This window comes from Vulpes lagopus, chromosome 19 (genome assembly GCF_018345385.1).
Source record: "Vulpes lagopus strain Blue_001 chromosome 19, ASM1834538v1, whole genome shotgun sequence".
Lineage (NCBI taxonomy): Eukaryota > Metazoa > Chordata > Mammalia > Carnivora > Canidae > Vulpes > Vulpes lagopus.
In genome coordinates, this window is record NC_054842.1 from 43,250,438 (window position 1) to 43,267,059 (window position 16,622).

The 16,622-nt window shown below is 51.7% G+C and overlaps 1 protein-coding gene across 1 annotated transcript; it reads left to right on the forward strand.

Moving 5' to 3' along the window:
- Positions 1–2,920: 2,920 nt before the first annotated feature.
- On the forward strand, positions 2,921–6,627 carry ZIC1 (Zic family member 1). Its single transcript, XM_041734425.1, has 3 exons — positions 2,921–3,910; positions 5,514–5,677; positions 6,340–6,627. The coding sequence occupies exons 1-3, from the start codon at positions 2,929–2,931 to the stop codon at positions 6,535–6,537; spliced, it is 1,344 nt and encodes a 447-aa protein (XP_041590359.1). The 5' UTR covers positions 2,921–2,928; the 3' UTR covers positions 6,538–6,627.
- Positions 6,628–16,622: the final 9,995 nt, after the last annotated feature.

The window sequence follows — 16,622 nt, forward strand, 5'->3', positions numbered from 1 at the left end:
AATTAAAAAGGCAAGGAGAGGCCGACGCTGACCCTGCCTTTCTCCGGCCCGTGCGGCCAGCGCGGGCGACTGGGCAAAAAAATATTCATTTTCATTTTCCTCTTCCCGGGGCACTGGTGAGTTTCCTAACGGGGCCGCCAGTGAAAGGATGAGTTGAGGTTTCTTTGTCTGAGAAGAGTTTAGGGCTGTGATTCAGCTGCAAAGAAGCCAAATGAAGTTAGAAACAAAGGGCAAATTGAAGGATTCCGACTCTTGGCTTTTTGTGTTTTCCTTACTAGAAAATAATTAGACCTAATGAATATGCAGACGCTTCAGCTAAACCCTCGGCCCGGGCTGTTGGGTTTTAAACAGAGCTGCGAGAAATGCAACCTTCATCCCCCAACCCCCCGCATCTGCGTGCATTTTTTGAAATGCATAAATGTTGCTCGCCTTAATTGATTGAGTCACAGGGATTTTTTTTTTTCCTGCTTTTAAGTGCCATACTCCTCTACCTTTCAACAATCATTTTAATATATAGTCAATGGCTCTTTGTGGACGGGACAAAAAGCAACTACGCGCAGTTGTTGAATAGACTTTGCGCTGGGCAAAGACAGGTTAATCGAGGGCCGCATCGCGAAAACAAGCGAGTGTTGTATGTTTGCACTGAATCCAAATGTCTGCATTTTCCTAACTAAATCAAAGGGAGTGTTATTTCTTTTTCTGCTCACTCATCTGAAGGTAAGTAAATTTTCTCTGGCGATCAAAAGCCTGGTCGGCAACAAAGACCGCGCCCGCTTTTTCCACCGTCCTGGTGTGGCGAGTTGCGGAATTTCAATAACTGTGACAAGGGTGACTGATTTGTGAACCAGAAAAGGTTTGAATGTCACAAAATTTACATTGGTCCTATCTATCGGGGATTTAAATACCAAAAAAGTATTCGGGGATTTCTAGAGAGCTTTGGGCAGTATTGAAGAACAATGGCGCGTTGGGAAATTTACAGTTTTACCTGAATGAAAGGGGCCTGGGTTGGGAACAGGAGTGCAGAGGAGGGGGTTGGCGGGGGGCAGCCCAGGGAGACTAGGGAAAAGGAAGAAAAAAGAAGAAGAACACAGGAGAGGGGGGAAAAAACACCCAATGGGGCAACAATGTTTCCAATTTGCCACACACACACACACACACACACACAAAATGCCACCTTAACAACCTGGAAAGTTAAGAGCTCACATCCACCTGTGCTTATTTTCGGGGGAGGGGGAGGGGGAGGGGGGGCGCAGGAAGCCTGATTGATTCGATAAAAGTGAGAGAATCGAGGCAACCGCTTACCCTGCGAAATCACATTTCTTGTAAATAGATAGCGGAGTGCCCGTGTGCTACCGAGATCTTAAATTATGAACAGGAGGGGGACGAGGCAAGGGAGAAGCAAACTTCAAAAGGAGCAAATAACAAAAGCCTCCTTGGCTGCCCTTGAAGGGGTGGGGGGAAAGGGGAGAAGAAAGAAAAGAAAGTTGCTGAATCGGGACATTCTGCAAGTGCCTGTGTTTACCAGCCCCATCCCCACCTCCTACTCTTCGGAGAACGCCCCGAGTAGCTAAATCGCTCAGCTAAGTGCAGGGCTGATGAAGGACAAGATAGAGAGAGAGAGGGAGGGGGGAAAAAAAAAGGAGAGAGAGAGAGAGATGGTAGAGTTGGAGATGGGGAGCGAGAGGGAGTGGGCGAGGAAGAGGGAAAGGGAGCGAGAGAGGGATGAGAAGAAAGAGTGTGTAGGGCTGCGAGAAGGAAAAGGAATCGTGGCAAAACATTTTTTTTTTTTTCCATGAGAAGAGGGAAAAAAAAATTGGCTAAAAAAAAAAAAAAAAAAAAAAGAAAAAGAAAAAAAAAAAAGTTGCTACTCCTGGCAGCCCTGTTTGTCAAAAGGGGATGTCAAGCGCTTTACAATACCTGGGATTGATGAGGCGGGCGGGCCAATGAACGGCGCGCGGCGCCTCGGCGCGCCCTCCGTTGGCGCGGCGGCCGCGGGCGGGGGGAGCGCGGGCGCACCAATGGGCGCCCGCGTCGGCGGCACGTGACGCCTCCCCCTGCTCCCATTCATCAAGGGGGGGACGGTGTCGTCCTTTCAATTCATTTATCTGCAGGAATGATTGCTGCTATCAGTCTCGCGCTCACCGCCCGGCTGAGGAGGTGAAAGTTTCTCCCCAGGAAGATAAACCGCAAAAGACAATATTGTGCATGATTTGCGCCTTTTCTTTGGCTTTTTCTTTCTTTCTTTTTTTTTTTCCCTCCCCCCCCACCTTCTTCTTCTTTTTTTTTTTTTTTTTTTCTCCGCAAAAAAGCAGAGGGGGAAAAAGGAGAGTGAAGGAGCGAGAAGGCGAGCTGGAGAGAAAGGAGAGAGAGAGGAGAGAGGAGGAGAAAAGAAAGGGCGAGGGGCTAGTGGAGAAGGAGGAAGGAAGGAAGGAAGGAAGGAGGGAAGGAGGGGCGGACGGCGCGCGAGGCGGAGAAAGGGCGAGCAGTCGCGGCTCCGGCGCTCACATTCCTCTATGCTACAAATCCGGGAGGAAGTTTTTTTTTGGGGGGCTGAGATGCTCCACGCCTTTCCCTGGGCAGCCTTGACGCAAGGTCCTCTCGGCAGAGACTGAGCGGCGAGAAAGTGCGCACCCGGCCGGCGGGGGCTGCTCGGCGGGCGCCGGAGCCCGCCTCGCTCGCGGCCCGAGGCCGTCCGGCTTCCCCGCGCCCGCTCGGGCGGGCGTCCCGGCGCGCGGCGCCGCTGCCTGCGGGCCAGGACTCCGCGAGGTGGGTCGACTCCTCCTCCCTCCTCTTCTTCTTCTTCCTCTTCCTCCGCCTCCCGTTCCTCCTCCTCCTCCTCCTCCTCCTCCTCCTCCTCCTGATTTTCCCTCCTCGGCGGGCGAGGGTGGGGGGGGCGGGGGAGGCCGGGGCTCGCCCCGAGCAGCCACGATGCTCCTGGACGCCGGCCCCCAGTACCCCGCGATCGGCGTGACCACCTTCGGCGCGTCCCGCCACCACTCGGCGGGCGACGTGGCCGAGCGCGACGTGGGCCTGGGCATCAACCCGTTCGCCGACGGCATGGGCGCCTTCAAGCTCAACCCCAGCTCGCACGAGCTGGCCTCCGCCGGCCAGACGGCCTTCACGTCGCAGGCGCCCGGCTACGCGGCGGCCGCGGCCCTGGGCCACCACCACCACCCGGGCCACGTCGGCTCCTACTCGAGCGCAGCCTTCAACTCCACGCGGGACTTTCTGTTCCGCAACCGGGGCTTCGGCGACGCGGCGGCGGCCGCCAGCGCTCAGCACAGCCTGTTCGCGGCTTCGGCCGGAGGCTTCGGGGGCCCACACGGCCACACGGACGCCGCGGGCCACCTCCTCTTCCCGGGCCTCCACGAGCAGGCGGCGGGCCACGCGTCGCCCAACGTGGTCAACGGGCAGATGAGGCTTGGCTTCTCCGGGGACATGTACCCGCGGCCCGAGCAGTACGGCCAGGTGACCAGCCCGCGCTCGGAGCACTACGCGGCGCCGCAGCTGCACGGTTACGGGCCCATGAACGTGAACATGGCCGCGCATCACGGCGCCGGCGCCTTCTTCCGCTACATGCGCCAGCCCATCAAGCAGGAGCTCATCTGCAAGTGGATCGAGCCCGAGCAGCTGGCCAACCCCAAAAAGTCGTGCAACAAAACTTTCAGCACCATGCACGAGCTGGTCACGCACGTCACCGTGGAGCACGTCGGCGGGCCCGAGCAGAGCAACCACATCTGCTTCTGGGAGGAGTGTCCGCGCGAGGGCAAGCCCTTCAAAGCCAAATACAAACTGGTCAACCACATCCGCGTGCACACGGGCGAGAAGCCCTTCCCCTGCCCCTTTCCTGGCTGCGGCAAGGTCTTCGCGCGTTCCGAGAACTTAAAGATCCACAAAAGGACGCACACAGGTATGAAACCGCTGTTCTCGACCCCCCGCACCACCCCCGTCCTCCCCCACCCCCCACACCCCTCCCCCGCATCCTGGGCCTGGGACCCGAAATGCAAAAGTCAGCGGGCCGGGGCGCGCGAACCGGGCCGCGGTTGGGTCCGGGGCGCCAGGTTCCAGCAGGCAGGCAGTGAAAAGTGCGCGCTGTATTTTAGTTTGAGGCTCGAAATTATGAAGAGGTGTAGAGAAGATCGGACATTCCAAGACGTATCTGGGAATATAGATTATTTTAATGAGGACTGGAGGGGGAAAAAAAAAAAAAAGAAAGAAAGAAAGGCTGGGAGAGCAGAGAGACAAACGTAGCTTTGTGGAGTCCTCGGTGAGCGCGAAGCCAGGAGAAGTGGCCGGTTCCCGGCGGCGGCGGCGGAGGCGCCAGGCGCTCCAGCTCCAGCTGCAGACAAATCTAAACCTTTGCTTCTGGCCCACCTCTCCCGCTAGGCACCTTAGTGAAGACGTTTGCAAATGAAGGCACTAAGGAAATCGGAGGAGATGGCGTGGAGGCGCAGAGAAAGAAACAAAAACCGAAAAAGGGCCGGGTGGGGGGGGGGGTCGGGGCGGGGGAGTATTGAAAGCAAGTAAGTTGCGCCCGAGGAGGCTTTTGGAGGCTTATGCATATTTAAAGAGCCCAATTTGAGTAGTGACTGGTTTTTTGAGTAAGCTTGAAGAGTTAGGAGAGTCGATGGAAGGCTGAGGAGTCTCTTTTTGTCAATCAGATTCAGTGAGATAGTTTTCAAAACACCAGATACCTTCCACGGGCCTTTAAAAAGGAAAAGGGGCCGGCCGGGGGACAGTTAAGAGAAAAGAAAAGTTCGCGCGAGCTCAAGGCTGTTGGTCTGCGTCGGGTAGGCCGTCCCGGGGCCCCGAGCGCCAGCAAGGCCGGGAATCCTGTTTGCTTCCCTGCTCCGGTTTGCCTGGGTGATGGCTGTGAACCGCGTTTGGAACTTTGGGGTTTAATGCCAGGGTGAGGGAAGGATTTGCAGCGCCGAGCTCTCGGCCCAGATTACCTTATAAAATGTGAGTGTGTGTGTGTGTGTGTGTGTGTGTGTGTGTGTGTAGGGGGTGGGGTGGGGTGGAGGAGGCGACGAGGGGGGTGCGGAGCGTCGGGGAGGGGGTAGGGGGAGGAGAGAAGAGCAAAACAGCAGGAGAATCTGCTCGCAAAGTGAAAATTAGAAAGCGAGGGCTAGGTGGAAGCCGCCCGAAGTGGTCTGTAATAGCCGCGGGCAGAAAAACCAGCAGCCAGGGAGGCTGCCACTCTGGGATCTAGAAAAACTACCACCGCTGATAATAATAATAATAATAATAATAATAATAATAATAATAATAATAAAAATCTAGATCCAATTGGATTACGAGTTAAAATAGTTCAGATATTTAAAATTCCACCGCAGGTATAAGACTTTGTTGAAGACCCGGGTTCTTGAACTCGCAAAGTACTCCCTGAGCTGCGGCCTTTTCCATTCTGTTTTGATTTCCCCACTCCCCCACCCCCCACGATTTAAAGAACTTAAAAACGGCCGCAGGATCTGTTGCAATCAGGCTTCTCTCTTTCTTGCCTTTCGCACCAGGGGAGAAGCCCTTCAAGTGCGAGTTCGAAGGCTGCGACCGACGCTTTGCCAATAGCAGCGACCGCAAGAAGCACATGCACGTGCACACGAGCGACAAGCCCTATCTTTGCAAGATGTGCGACAAGTCCTACACGCACCCCAGCTCGCTGCGCAAACACATGAAGGTAATCGCCGCGGTCTCGCCGTCCGCCCCGAGCCAGGACCCGCTCGGCTCTTCGGCCGGGGTCGGGCGGCGAGGGCCAGCCCGGGTGGTGCAAGGAGCTGGCGGAGGCAGGCGGGCAGCGAGCGGCTGCACCGTGCTGCGTGCTGCTGGGCCGAGGGGGCGGGGGCTGCCGAGGGGAGCGAGGGCGCCCCAGGGTGTTCCAAGTTTACCGTTTAATAATAAAAGTAAAAAAAAAAAAAAAAAAGGAGTGAGCACCCGACAGAGGCCGCGACTGAACTGGGCCCCAGGTGGGGAGCCGCGGCTGGTCCCGGCGGGTTGGCTCGGCCCGGGCTGCGGCCATCGGAGCGGGCAGCGTTGGCGGAGCGTCTGCTTGCCCGCAGCTGCGCGAGCGGAGGCCGCCGGCGGCCCGGGGCACCAGCCTCCGCCCCAGCTCCCTTTCCCGGATCGACTTTTCTTTTGTGAGTCCCGGGGGCGCCGTCCCCCCTGGCGCGCCGCCTCTGCAGGGCGGAGGGGGACCCCCTCGCCCAAGTCCCGCGGGCCCGGCCGCCCCGGAGTTCAAGGGGCCTCGGCGCCGCGCGGGGGGACGCGCGCGGCCTCGCCCCGACCTAGGCCGCCGCCGCGCGGGGTCTCTATCTCGGTAAAAACGCCGCTTTATCCCCGCAGGTCCACGAATCCTCCTCGCAGGGCTCGCAGCCTTCGCCCGCCGCCAGCTCCGGCTACGAGTCGTCCACGCCGCCTACCATCGTGTCGCCCTCCACAGACAACCCGACCACCAGCTCCCTGTCGCCCTCCTCCTCCGCAGTCCACCACACAGCCGGCCACAGCGCGCTCTCTTCCAATTTTAATGAATGGTACGTTTAAAATCAGAAACAAAACCCCGAACAAAAACCCTATTTAAGAGACTGAACACACACGTACACAAAAATATTACTGAATGAACCCTGCGAATCAAACAGCCCCCCCCCCCCGCCCAGACACCGCAGTCCTATTTTTTTTTTTTTTAAAAAAAAACCTGCCAATAGACCCAGGACCGAGTAAGAGAAAGAAAGCCCCAAACCTTTAATTTTTTTCCCCTTTTTTCCCCTCCTTTCTTTCCATTTTTTCTATTTCTTTTTCTTTCTTGCTTTTTTCTTTCTTTCTTTCTTTTTTCTTTTTTTTTTCTTTTTATTTTTTTTGGCAAAAGTCTGGTAGCCAAGGGGCGGGAGGGTGGTCGAGGAGAAGGCGGCCGCCTGACCGAGGGCCGCCAACCCCGACCGAGGGCCAGTTTCTCGTCGGAATCGAACAGGCTCTCTGGGCTTCCGTTGTGTTTGTTTGTTTTTGTTTTACTTTGCATTCTTGTAAATACAGAATTATTAGCTTAAAACTGTACTGTTGGATTCTGTAAATAGTTATATCTCGGTTGGAGCGGGCGGGTGGGTTCGTGGCGTTGTGGTCTTTGCATTGGGGGAGGGGGGAGGGGCCGGGCGGGCGGGGGAGGGGGAGGGGGTGGGCGGCCGAAAGCCAACTGTTTGTACTGAATGGCAAGAATGTTCTAGTAAATGTGTACCAAAATGTGAATTACTTTGTACGATTACAGTCTCCACGTCGACCTAACAGAATATTATTGGTATTAATGTGATTTTTTTTTTTTTTGTATAAAGTGCAAACATTTCTCGTCCCAAAGTCTAAGTACTTTAGTGCAGTAAAATGTTGTTTCACGTCCTGTCAAGAATTCGTATAGTACGAGCCTGGATCTGCGTGTCAAACTGTTCCATTTGTTTATGTAAAGTGATATTAAAAAAGATATAAACTATAACTGTCCGTTGCTTTTGGCAAAAGATACAACCACATAATGTATATAATTCCTAGTTTCCATATTTATCCGCATGTAAAGGGCCGGTTTATTCATGTTACAGCTATTCAATATTTATGGCTAGAAAAACTCGTATGTACACTTTAGTTTCCAGAACTGTTTGGTAACCTTTCGTACCTTATTAAAGATTCTTAAATCTCAGTGATTGTGGTAGGAATTTCTTCTTCACCCCCCAGCAACCTGCTGCCTCTTCGGCCAGCTTTAGTGGGTCTCGAGGAAAGCTTTCCACTCTCAATCGCCTTCCCTTTCTGTCATCGCAGGTCGTATAAACGTGATAAATGAACGCTACCCTGCTGGCTCTCCGAGAGGGTGTAATTAGTATTTATATCAAAATTTATGAAACAAATTTTCGGCCGCTGTATAATTTAAATGACCTTTGCAGACGTAGAATAACAACCATAAAAATAACAGAAATAGATTGCACAGGCGACATCAATATTAATGTAGGTGAATTGTCAGAAGCTCAGGGGCTCACTCTGCAGTGTTGCAAATGAACTTGAAGCACAGGGTTCCTCTGCCCCCCAAATTAAATTCCCCGGGCTGAAACGGAGTTGCAGATTTACAATATCATATTTTAAATTGCTGTCTTCAATTAAACCATTTATGGCCATAACTAATTTTCAGGATGTTGATGCATGCTTTTACAGACCTTCCTTCTTTGTACAAAAGTAAACGTCCATAAAGCGTTTTACTTATATTTCTTCAAACGTGATGCTAATTTAAATTAATTACTTCCTATGATATGTTATCATTCCTATAATTTTGCCACTGTTATTAGTTCTTTCAAAAATTCATCTAGGGAAGAGAATTATTTTATGTAATTTGATTATCTTTCTATCTCTTTTATTTATTTCTCATTTACTTAAGAAATTCGTTCCATTGGCTGGCGTTGATACAGTAAATTTGTAAATGAGGAGACAATATAAAAAATCTAAATTACTTGTGCTTAATGACTGTAGCAGAACGCCTTTTCTCTAAATCAGATTGTCTTTCTTGCAGTTTAGTTTGATAGATTTGCAAGCTATGCTGCTCCTTCGAAGTTAGCTGCGCTGGTAGGAACGCGAGCTTCTTTGTCTCTGGTTGTAGCTTGCATGATCGCCCCATTAAGCAGACAACGTAGGGGAGATCACAAATCAGGGCCTTGGCTGTAGCTGCAAGGGTGTGCAAGTGTCAGAGCAGGAGGCAGAAACTGACCTCACTGTGGACATGGACGAACCTGGACTTGCTTTTTCAATATACTGTGTGGGTTCAGGAAATCATAGGCCATTTTGACTTTGAGGAGGAAAGTAAGAGGGGAAAACCTTGCAAAAGTATGAGACCCTCCCCCCTTAAGATACTCACATCCATTTCAAAGAGACATTAATTTCTCAGAATATATCATTGACCAATTACAAAATCACAATGTTAAATTCTCTTTAAAAATCCTTTGTTGACATGTCTTTTTCTATCTTGCCATTTGTATTTGTCACTTTTGGCCAACAAAGTTTTATTGGTGAAGGAGGGGGTTGTCTGCACTTTATGTAGCACATGAAAAACTGGATGGAGATGGTGGTGTTTAACTTTTTAAAAAATACTATTGTGATTATAAGAGTAAATATCAACCTTTCATGAAAAGAGCGCCACCTTGCAAGGTTTGGCGAGATTTGAGGAAGTTGAAAACCTAAACAAGAAATTCTGCTAGCCCCTAAAATTTGTGAGACCAAAGGCTGGCCCCAGTTGGCTTAGGAGGTTTCAGATTGATTAACAGTGTCGTATTTGAATTGGCACTGGACATTAGGTCCAATAATTTTTTTTTAAAAAAATAGAGGAATAAAGATAGTTCCATCTCTCTAGGAAAGAAAGATAAACACCTCAATTAATAATCCTTCCCTTTCCCATAGACATCAGAATATCTGGGATCCTGATATGAGTATTTATGATAACAATAATAATCATAATAATCACAACACTGCTTTTTAACTTTGTAAGTACATTTAAGAAGATAGTAAATCAGTGCATTTTTTTTGGACCATTCTTAAAAGCAGTTTACTTCAAATTTGGAAATATAAATGTGTTATTATTTGTTATGTTTCTGGTGATTTTTTTCACTTTAATGTCACTGTATAATAGTTAAGTATACTATGATACATGATTTGAGTAGGATATTTTAAATATAAATTTTAGGAGTAAATATTTACTTCAAAACTATTTCACATTTAAGACATTATTTTTTTTTTGGCTTTGAAGGCCAAATAATTTTTTAAAAATTTTGAGGAATACTGTGTGTGTCTGTGAATAATCTCACTCATAGGAAAGGAACTTTTACAGTAGAAGCCAGTATTTATGCCAATGCCCCTTATGCATTCTCTTCTCCAACACCCACCACAAAGAAAAAGTCATTAATGATGTAGGTCGCTTAAAATAATGCTTCAAACTTAAATGTAGTCTATTATTTTGCTGGTACCTTTAATGTCTGCTTCTTGAGATGTATTCTTCATACTTTTCTTCATGGGCTATTAGGTTTTGAAATACATGAATGTGAACAGCGAGATATATTGTTAGACTCTATTTAGCAGGAGCTGAAGATGCTGCAAATGGCTGGTTTCTGTGTGTAGCTGTGGATTTTGGTATAGGCAGAAAGCCATCCTGATTCATATTTCCACTGCATTGTATTCTGGATACTATGAAATGATTAAAACAGCTGAGAAGTTATTAAAAAGTTATATTGTGTCAACAAAAAATGCCTAAGTACAAGCAATCATATTTGAGAAATGAAGAGAAATGAGTTGTGGTATGTGTGTGTGTACATTTACAGAGTAAGCATATAAATATACAAGCACCATTTATATGGGGGTTAAGTAATTTTCAAACATTTCAGATCCTTTGTTTTCTTCTTCAAAAGCTACCCCCAACTGCTTTAAGCATTTGCAGCTGATGATTTTGATTTTTTAAAGTCAAGCATTCAAGTTAACCTTTAAGAAGCAAACCACCTCCAAAAGAAAGATGTAACCTTTCAATTGGCCCATATGCTTATCATTTTTTTTTTTTTTTTTTTTGCTTTAGCTGACAATGAAAATAGCACTAACCTTCTTTGGTGATGGGCCTGGCATTTAGATGTTTTTATTTGTTGATTGTGAAGTTTTCTCAGAACTTTTAAAGGGCTGGCCACAGAACTACACTCCATAGTTCTGAAACCTTCCAGACATCCCCTTTTTGAGGCCAAGATATAGTAAGTGTGTTGGACCCCTTTGAATCAGTGCTGGTATGGTTAGTACCTAAACATACTTCTTTCCAGGAAGCAGCTTTGAGAAGGCCCTGGTCCTTAAAGAGCAGCATCAGTTTAAGATGGGTTGGGGAGTAACAGTGCATGGTCTGGCAAACTCCAAAGGAGGACACTGAGCTTGTGCTGTGGATTACTTGTGCACTAGATATGAAACCATTAGATTTCAGACAGTCTCAATTCAGATTTCTTTTTTTTTTTTGACGTGAAATACTAATTACAAATTTATTTTCTCCTCTCTAGGTACAAAGTTCTCGCCTCCTCCTAGCATCAAGTGTAGTTCTTAGAACCGTGTGTTCATATTAGAAAAGGAAAGTGTTGTTTTCATAAAAATGGTCACAGTTGATATCACTCTGGTTTTAGAGTTCTGGAAAATAGAGTGGTAATGAAAAGGTGTATCTCACCCATGCCAGTTAACCACTAAAGGTTCACATTACCCATGGTACTCTCAGCTTTTTACCATCTCATTCACCATGAGTAATATGTGCCCATTCAAACTGGTTAGATAAAGAAAGTAGTATTTTATAAGGGTAACTATACAGCAATCTATTTTTTTTTTTTGAGTGGCAATCACTAGTTTGGGGCAAGAAATAAGATAAGTGTTAGTAATCTCCTATGATATGTCACATTTGAGTCCTCAAAGTGTATTGCAAATACAATGGTGTAAAATACACAGAGAATGGGCAATATTCTCCATTGATCTACACAAGACTGGTTGCTCCAGAGGCTCTCCTTGAGCAAGAGGAAACAAGATCAAGCCAAACCAGAGACTATTTTTACCATGCAAGTTGAATTCTGGCATTAGTTCCTAACCTTGATTTCCACCTTAAAGCAAGGAGCAGGAACAGTATGAAGTTTCCAATTGATGCTATACTGGAGGTGGGTTTTTCAAGAATAAAAAAAAAAAAATAGGATTTAACCATCTAGTATAGAAATGACAGTATTTGGCCATGAAGATGCTAGAGACATAACGACTGTCTGTCAACTGTCCACAGTATTTTGTTTGTGTGAGGGTTGCGGGGCATCTCTAGTATATGCAGGGAAATTCGGTTGTGAAACTTAGTGATCTGTTCACCTATAGCATACACAAGAATCAACTATCAAACGTGGATATACACATATGGGAATCGTATCTTTGGGAAACAGAACACACCCGCCAGGCGTTTGAAGGCCAGATACCTTAGCAAATCTATCCTTTGTGTGACAATTCCCATTAAGCTACAGAAAACATACGGACGCAAAGAGGGCGAGAGCAGCTCACAACCTCATTCCTTTTTAAAGCATTTCTGTCTATCCGGGCAAATCCTACTGTCCCCGCAAAGAAAACGGAGTTGTGGAGGAGGGTAAAGCCAAGAGGAGGAAGGATAGGGTTGGGGGAGTCTATGCATCAAGGGAGATTTTTGTCCTGGAGAATTGCCTGAAAATATATAAACACGGCCTTTTGGGGTGGACGTGTGTGGCGGGATGGGGGGGGGTGGCGAAACAGGAAGACTTCCCCAAAGCACCCCCACCTAAGGCCGGGCGATCAGCGTCCCGGGGGCCCGGGGCGCCACCCTGCAGCCCCGCACCGCGCTCTGCAAGCCGCTGCCGCGGGCCCGGGCTGCGGCGGGGCGGGCAGTGCGCATGCGCGGCCCGCGGCCCGCGGTTCCACGTGCTGATGAATATGCAGGAGGCGCCTCTGCCCACGCGGGCTGCTCGGGAACCTCTCAGAGGCTCGGGCCTGTGAAAGCCGCTGGCCGGGCTGCCAAAATAGTGCGGCGAGGACGCTGCACGTGTTTGTTTTCAAACCGCGCCGGTTTAAGTGAGTTCACAAAGCCAGGCGGGCAGCACAGGCTCCAGCCCGTGCTCGCAGCCTCGGAACCGCGAGCTGAGCCTCCCTTCCCCCGAGGGTCGCGGCCTGCGACGTGCGCTAGCCCCAGCCCCAGCCCCAGCCCCGAGCCAGGCCCCTGCGAAGGCCCCCTGGCCTGGCCCTTCCCAGGCCGCAGCTGGCACCCTGTACCATCACGTCCCTTAGAGCCAAGGGGAATAGTACCCTCCACCCACCTGGCCCCTAGGCAGAGCCCAGGTCTGAGATGTGGGGCGGAGAGAAGCGGGCAGCGGGTTTTCCTAGCGCCCACTCTCTGTGACCAGATATAGGCCCGAATGTCCCCCTGTCTGTCTGTCTCTCCCTCCTTTTTCCTTTCGGCTCTCCTGGTCCCCCCCCCCCCCCCACTGTGTCCCTAGCCACCACTTCCCCATTTGGGGGCCAGCAGCAGCTTGCTCTAAGGCTCTCATCGACTCTTCCCAAGTAACCCTTGTCAGCCCGCACGCCTACTAGGGGCTGCGGAACTTCTGTTAAACTCAAACGTGCCCGGCGGAGGAACTGCCCTGGCCGACCGCGAAAGTGCAGGATTTGGTGACAGAGATCAGGAGTCCAGGCGCTGGTGACATTCTTGGGGGTCCTTCACGTGGCGTGATATTTTGTGGCCCATGTATTGACAGTTCCAGGGCAGCGCATAACCTGTCTGGTGGAGTGACCAGCTTGTAAACAAAGGGGAGGAGTGATGGAGGGTCCCGATCATTCTCTTTTCAGACCGGCCTCTATACAGAGTTCTGTCTTTGGGGGTTTTGGTCAAAATCCTAGGTCCTATGTCATCAGATAATGCCCCCCCCCCCGCAGGTTCCAATCCCCCTCTGGATTTTACTGCTAACTGAATGACACCCATCCCTCTGGTTCCCCCCACTGCCAACGGGAGAGGCCTAGTGTCAGTGCAGCGTAACCCAGGGTCAGCGACGCCCTCCCAGGTCTGACCGGGGGTCACAGCATCATCTCATCTGACAGCCACCACTCTCCAAGCCTTCAGCGTAAGGGTGCGGCCCAGTGGCTCTGGAAAGGTTCCCGCCAGGACAAGGCCTTCAGTCTTTCCCAGGCTCTAGGTCTCGGAGCCAGAGAGGAGCCGCAGGGACCTGGACCCACAGCAGCCTGGCAGCAGCCCCGCACCCCCACACTCCGGGGCTTGGCCTAACGAGCTGGAGCTGGAGCTGGAGCTGGAGCTGGAGCTGGAGCTGGAGGGTTCTCTTGTCTGCCGTCCCGAGAGGCCAGAGAGCCCAGCGTCTGGTCCAGAGCGCAGAATCCCTTGATCGACCCCCCCCCCACCACCACCACCCTCGCCATAAGAGCCAGCGCACAAGAACCCCTCGGCGATTTGGGTCCTTTTGTGCTCGAATGTGTCGCCTGTTGGGGTGGGGGAGGCGACCCAGCGTCCGCGGGCTCCAAGCTTAGGATGAAGACCTGTGTGGGGCCTCGCTCTGAGCAGAAAGCTCAAACCCAGCGTGGGTTCCTGCGTTCCTCCCCAAAAGGCCAGGGCCCAAAGAACCCTTTTCATTTGGCGAGGGGCTTGGCGGAAGGGAGGGGCGGGGGCGGGAGCGGGCCGGGGTCTGCGAGCCAGCGGCCGGCGGCGCGACGGACTCGCCCGGCTGCTCGGCTTGGCCGCCAGCGTCCGTGCTGGCGACGTGGTTGCTCTGTGCCCGGCCAGGGAGTGGGGACGCCTCCCCCACCCCCACCCCACCCCCACCCCCACCGCGCCCCCGGGTCGGCGCCAGAGCCCCGGAGGCCCGCAGGCTCCGGCCTGGTGGAGGCGAGGCGGGCTCCGCGGCCTCCCCCGGGTCAGTCCGAGTTTAGTCTGCGGAGGCGACGGCGGGGGAGCGCGCCGGGGCCGAGGTGGACCCCAAACCAGACAGGCGCTCTCCTGCCCCCTCCCCGCGCCTCGCCCCTGCCCCTATAGCCCGTCTCCGCTAGGACGGACTAATCTGCCCGGCTTGCGCCTGCTGCCAACCTTGCCCGCAATCTAGAGCCCAGCCTGGGTAAGTCGCGTTCTCCCTCCACCCCGCCCGCCGCCTCCCGAGCTGGCCGGGCTCGCGGCTTCGTGCACGCGCGTGGCCCGAGGCGCGCGCCGAGAACTTGCACTGGCTCCTCGGGCCGCCGCGGCTGCTGTGCGTGACCGCCGCCGGGGACCCCAAGGTAGCCAGGAAGGTCGCGGGGCTCCCCAGCGAGGCGGGAGCGACAAGGGTCCAGCCTGGCCCTCCTGGGTCCTCTTTGTCCCCGTGGACACCAAGAGCTACCACTGGAGCGGGAGCTTTCCGCTGGTCTCTACAGTGTGTGCGTGTGCATGTGCGTGTGCATGTGCGTGTGTGCATGTGTGTGCATGTGTGTGCGTGCGCGTGTTGGGATGGTAGCCGGGGAGGAGAGCCGTCCCTTTCCCCCAAAGCAGTTTCTAATCCCTTAAGGTCTCCAACAAAGTTTACTCATGGTTCCCATTGGAAGGCTGTGAAGTCCCCGCCGAGGTCGGTGCTATTTTAAGTGAAGATTTCTAAGTCACGCTTCTCAAATATACGTGCCTCTGGAGGACATTTCGACAATTACCTTGTCCACTAACCCGGCTCCCTTAACCTCCCCCCTGCTCCGCCCTCCCCCCCCCCCCAAATAATAATAATAAATAAATAAACTTAATTTTTCAGTAGTTGCCTTAGGACACTGTCGTTTGCATGTCACTACCGTGAAGAAAGGAGGAAAAGACAGACCGACAGCCTTGCTATTGCTTGTTGGAACTCCGTGTGCTCGCTTATTGAAATGTGAAAGATGGATTTTTGGGGGGGAGGGGTAGGCAGGGCTCGGGAAGTGCTTTTGAACCGCGCTGCCCTGTTGCACGGGGCTGACCTTTGGCTGACACGGCCACGGAGCGGGCCGTTCGTTAACGAGGATTTGATACATTAGACATTCGAGCTGGGCGTGTAAACCCACACTCTGAATCCAGATTTTGCTCAAATTAGTGTACGAGGAAATGATCTTTTTAAGTCCCCAGGCTTAGCCAAATGTCAGAAGGGCCAATCGCTGCCTGAAAAGGGCAGTGAAGGACACCCAGAAAAAGACACAATTCCTAGCTCCTTAAAAAAAAAAAAAAAAAAAAAAAAAAACCCGAACAGCATAAACCCCCCAAAGCCTTCCTTGAATAATTCCTGAAATCTTCCAAGTCGCCACTTTGAGGAAATGCTTATAAATAGGGCTAATCATTCGTTTTAATGAATTCTGTTGTGCTAAACCCTGACACCAGGCAAGCCAGTGAAGGCAGTGGCACAGTGATGGCAAGGACTCCTCTTTGAGATTCACAGATTTTTTGAGTTACTGGTTTACTCGATGGAGACACTAGAGTATGACAACTTATATCCGCCAGGCTGCGGGGCACTCACAGAGGAGGGAGTCACAGATTTTAAAACCGTTTCAAAGTTGGTGCGTCCCTCAATTTGATTTGGTTCAATCTGTCCCCAGACTTTGGAGCCCAGAAAGGGAGAGCAGGCTGGTCACCGGGACGCTGGCCTGGAGCGCCCGCGGCTGAACCCGCAGCTCCCCGGGCCGCACGGATGGGGCTGGATTAGGGGACTTGGCTGCGGCCACTCGGAGGGTGCGGTGGCTCCCGCGGTATTTATTAACTGACTCAGGAAAGGTGTCATTTTATTGAAGTTGACTTTGAAGCTCTAAGTTAAAAAGGAAGGGGGGGGATGCAGAGCCAGATAATGCTTTGCTTTTCTTTCCCCCAAGAGCACAGCCCGCTAAAAGGGGGGGGGGGATTCGCCCCTGTGGAAGTTCCCAGCCACTCTGAGCGTGCAAGGGGGAGGACGAAGCGAAATGGTGTCCTTGCTCCCTGCCTCCAGACCCTCTCCCGGCCGACTTCCTCACGCTGCTGTCCTGCGGCGGGCATCGCAGGGGCAAAGGCAGTTGTCCGCACCTGGGCGCTGGCTGCCGCCGCCGGCTTTTGCTGGGTCTGCGCGGGGGCGGTTCCCGGGACCCGAATTTATTTC

Excerpts from the sequence above, each read along its gene's own strand:
- ZIC1 (XM_041734425.1), top strand. The coding sequence starts at position 2,929 with ATGCTCCTGGACGCCGGCCCCCAGTACCCCGCGATCGGCGTGACCACC. Across the intron at positions 3,911-5,513 it reads CCACAAAAGGACGCACACAG|GGGAGAAGCCCTTCAAGTGC; the intron begins GTATGAAACCGC and ends CTTTCGCACCAG. Across the intron at positions 5,678-6,339 it reads CGCTGCGCAAACACATGAAG|GTCCACGAATCCTCCTCGCA; the intron begins GTAATCGCCGCG and ends TTATCCCCGCAG.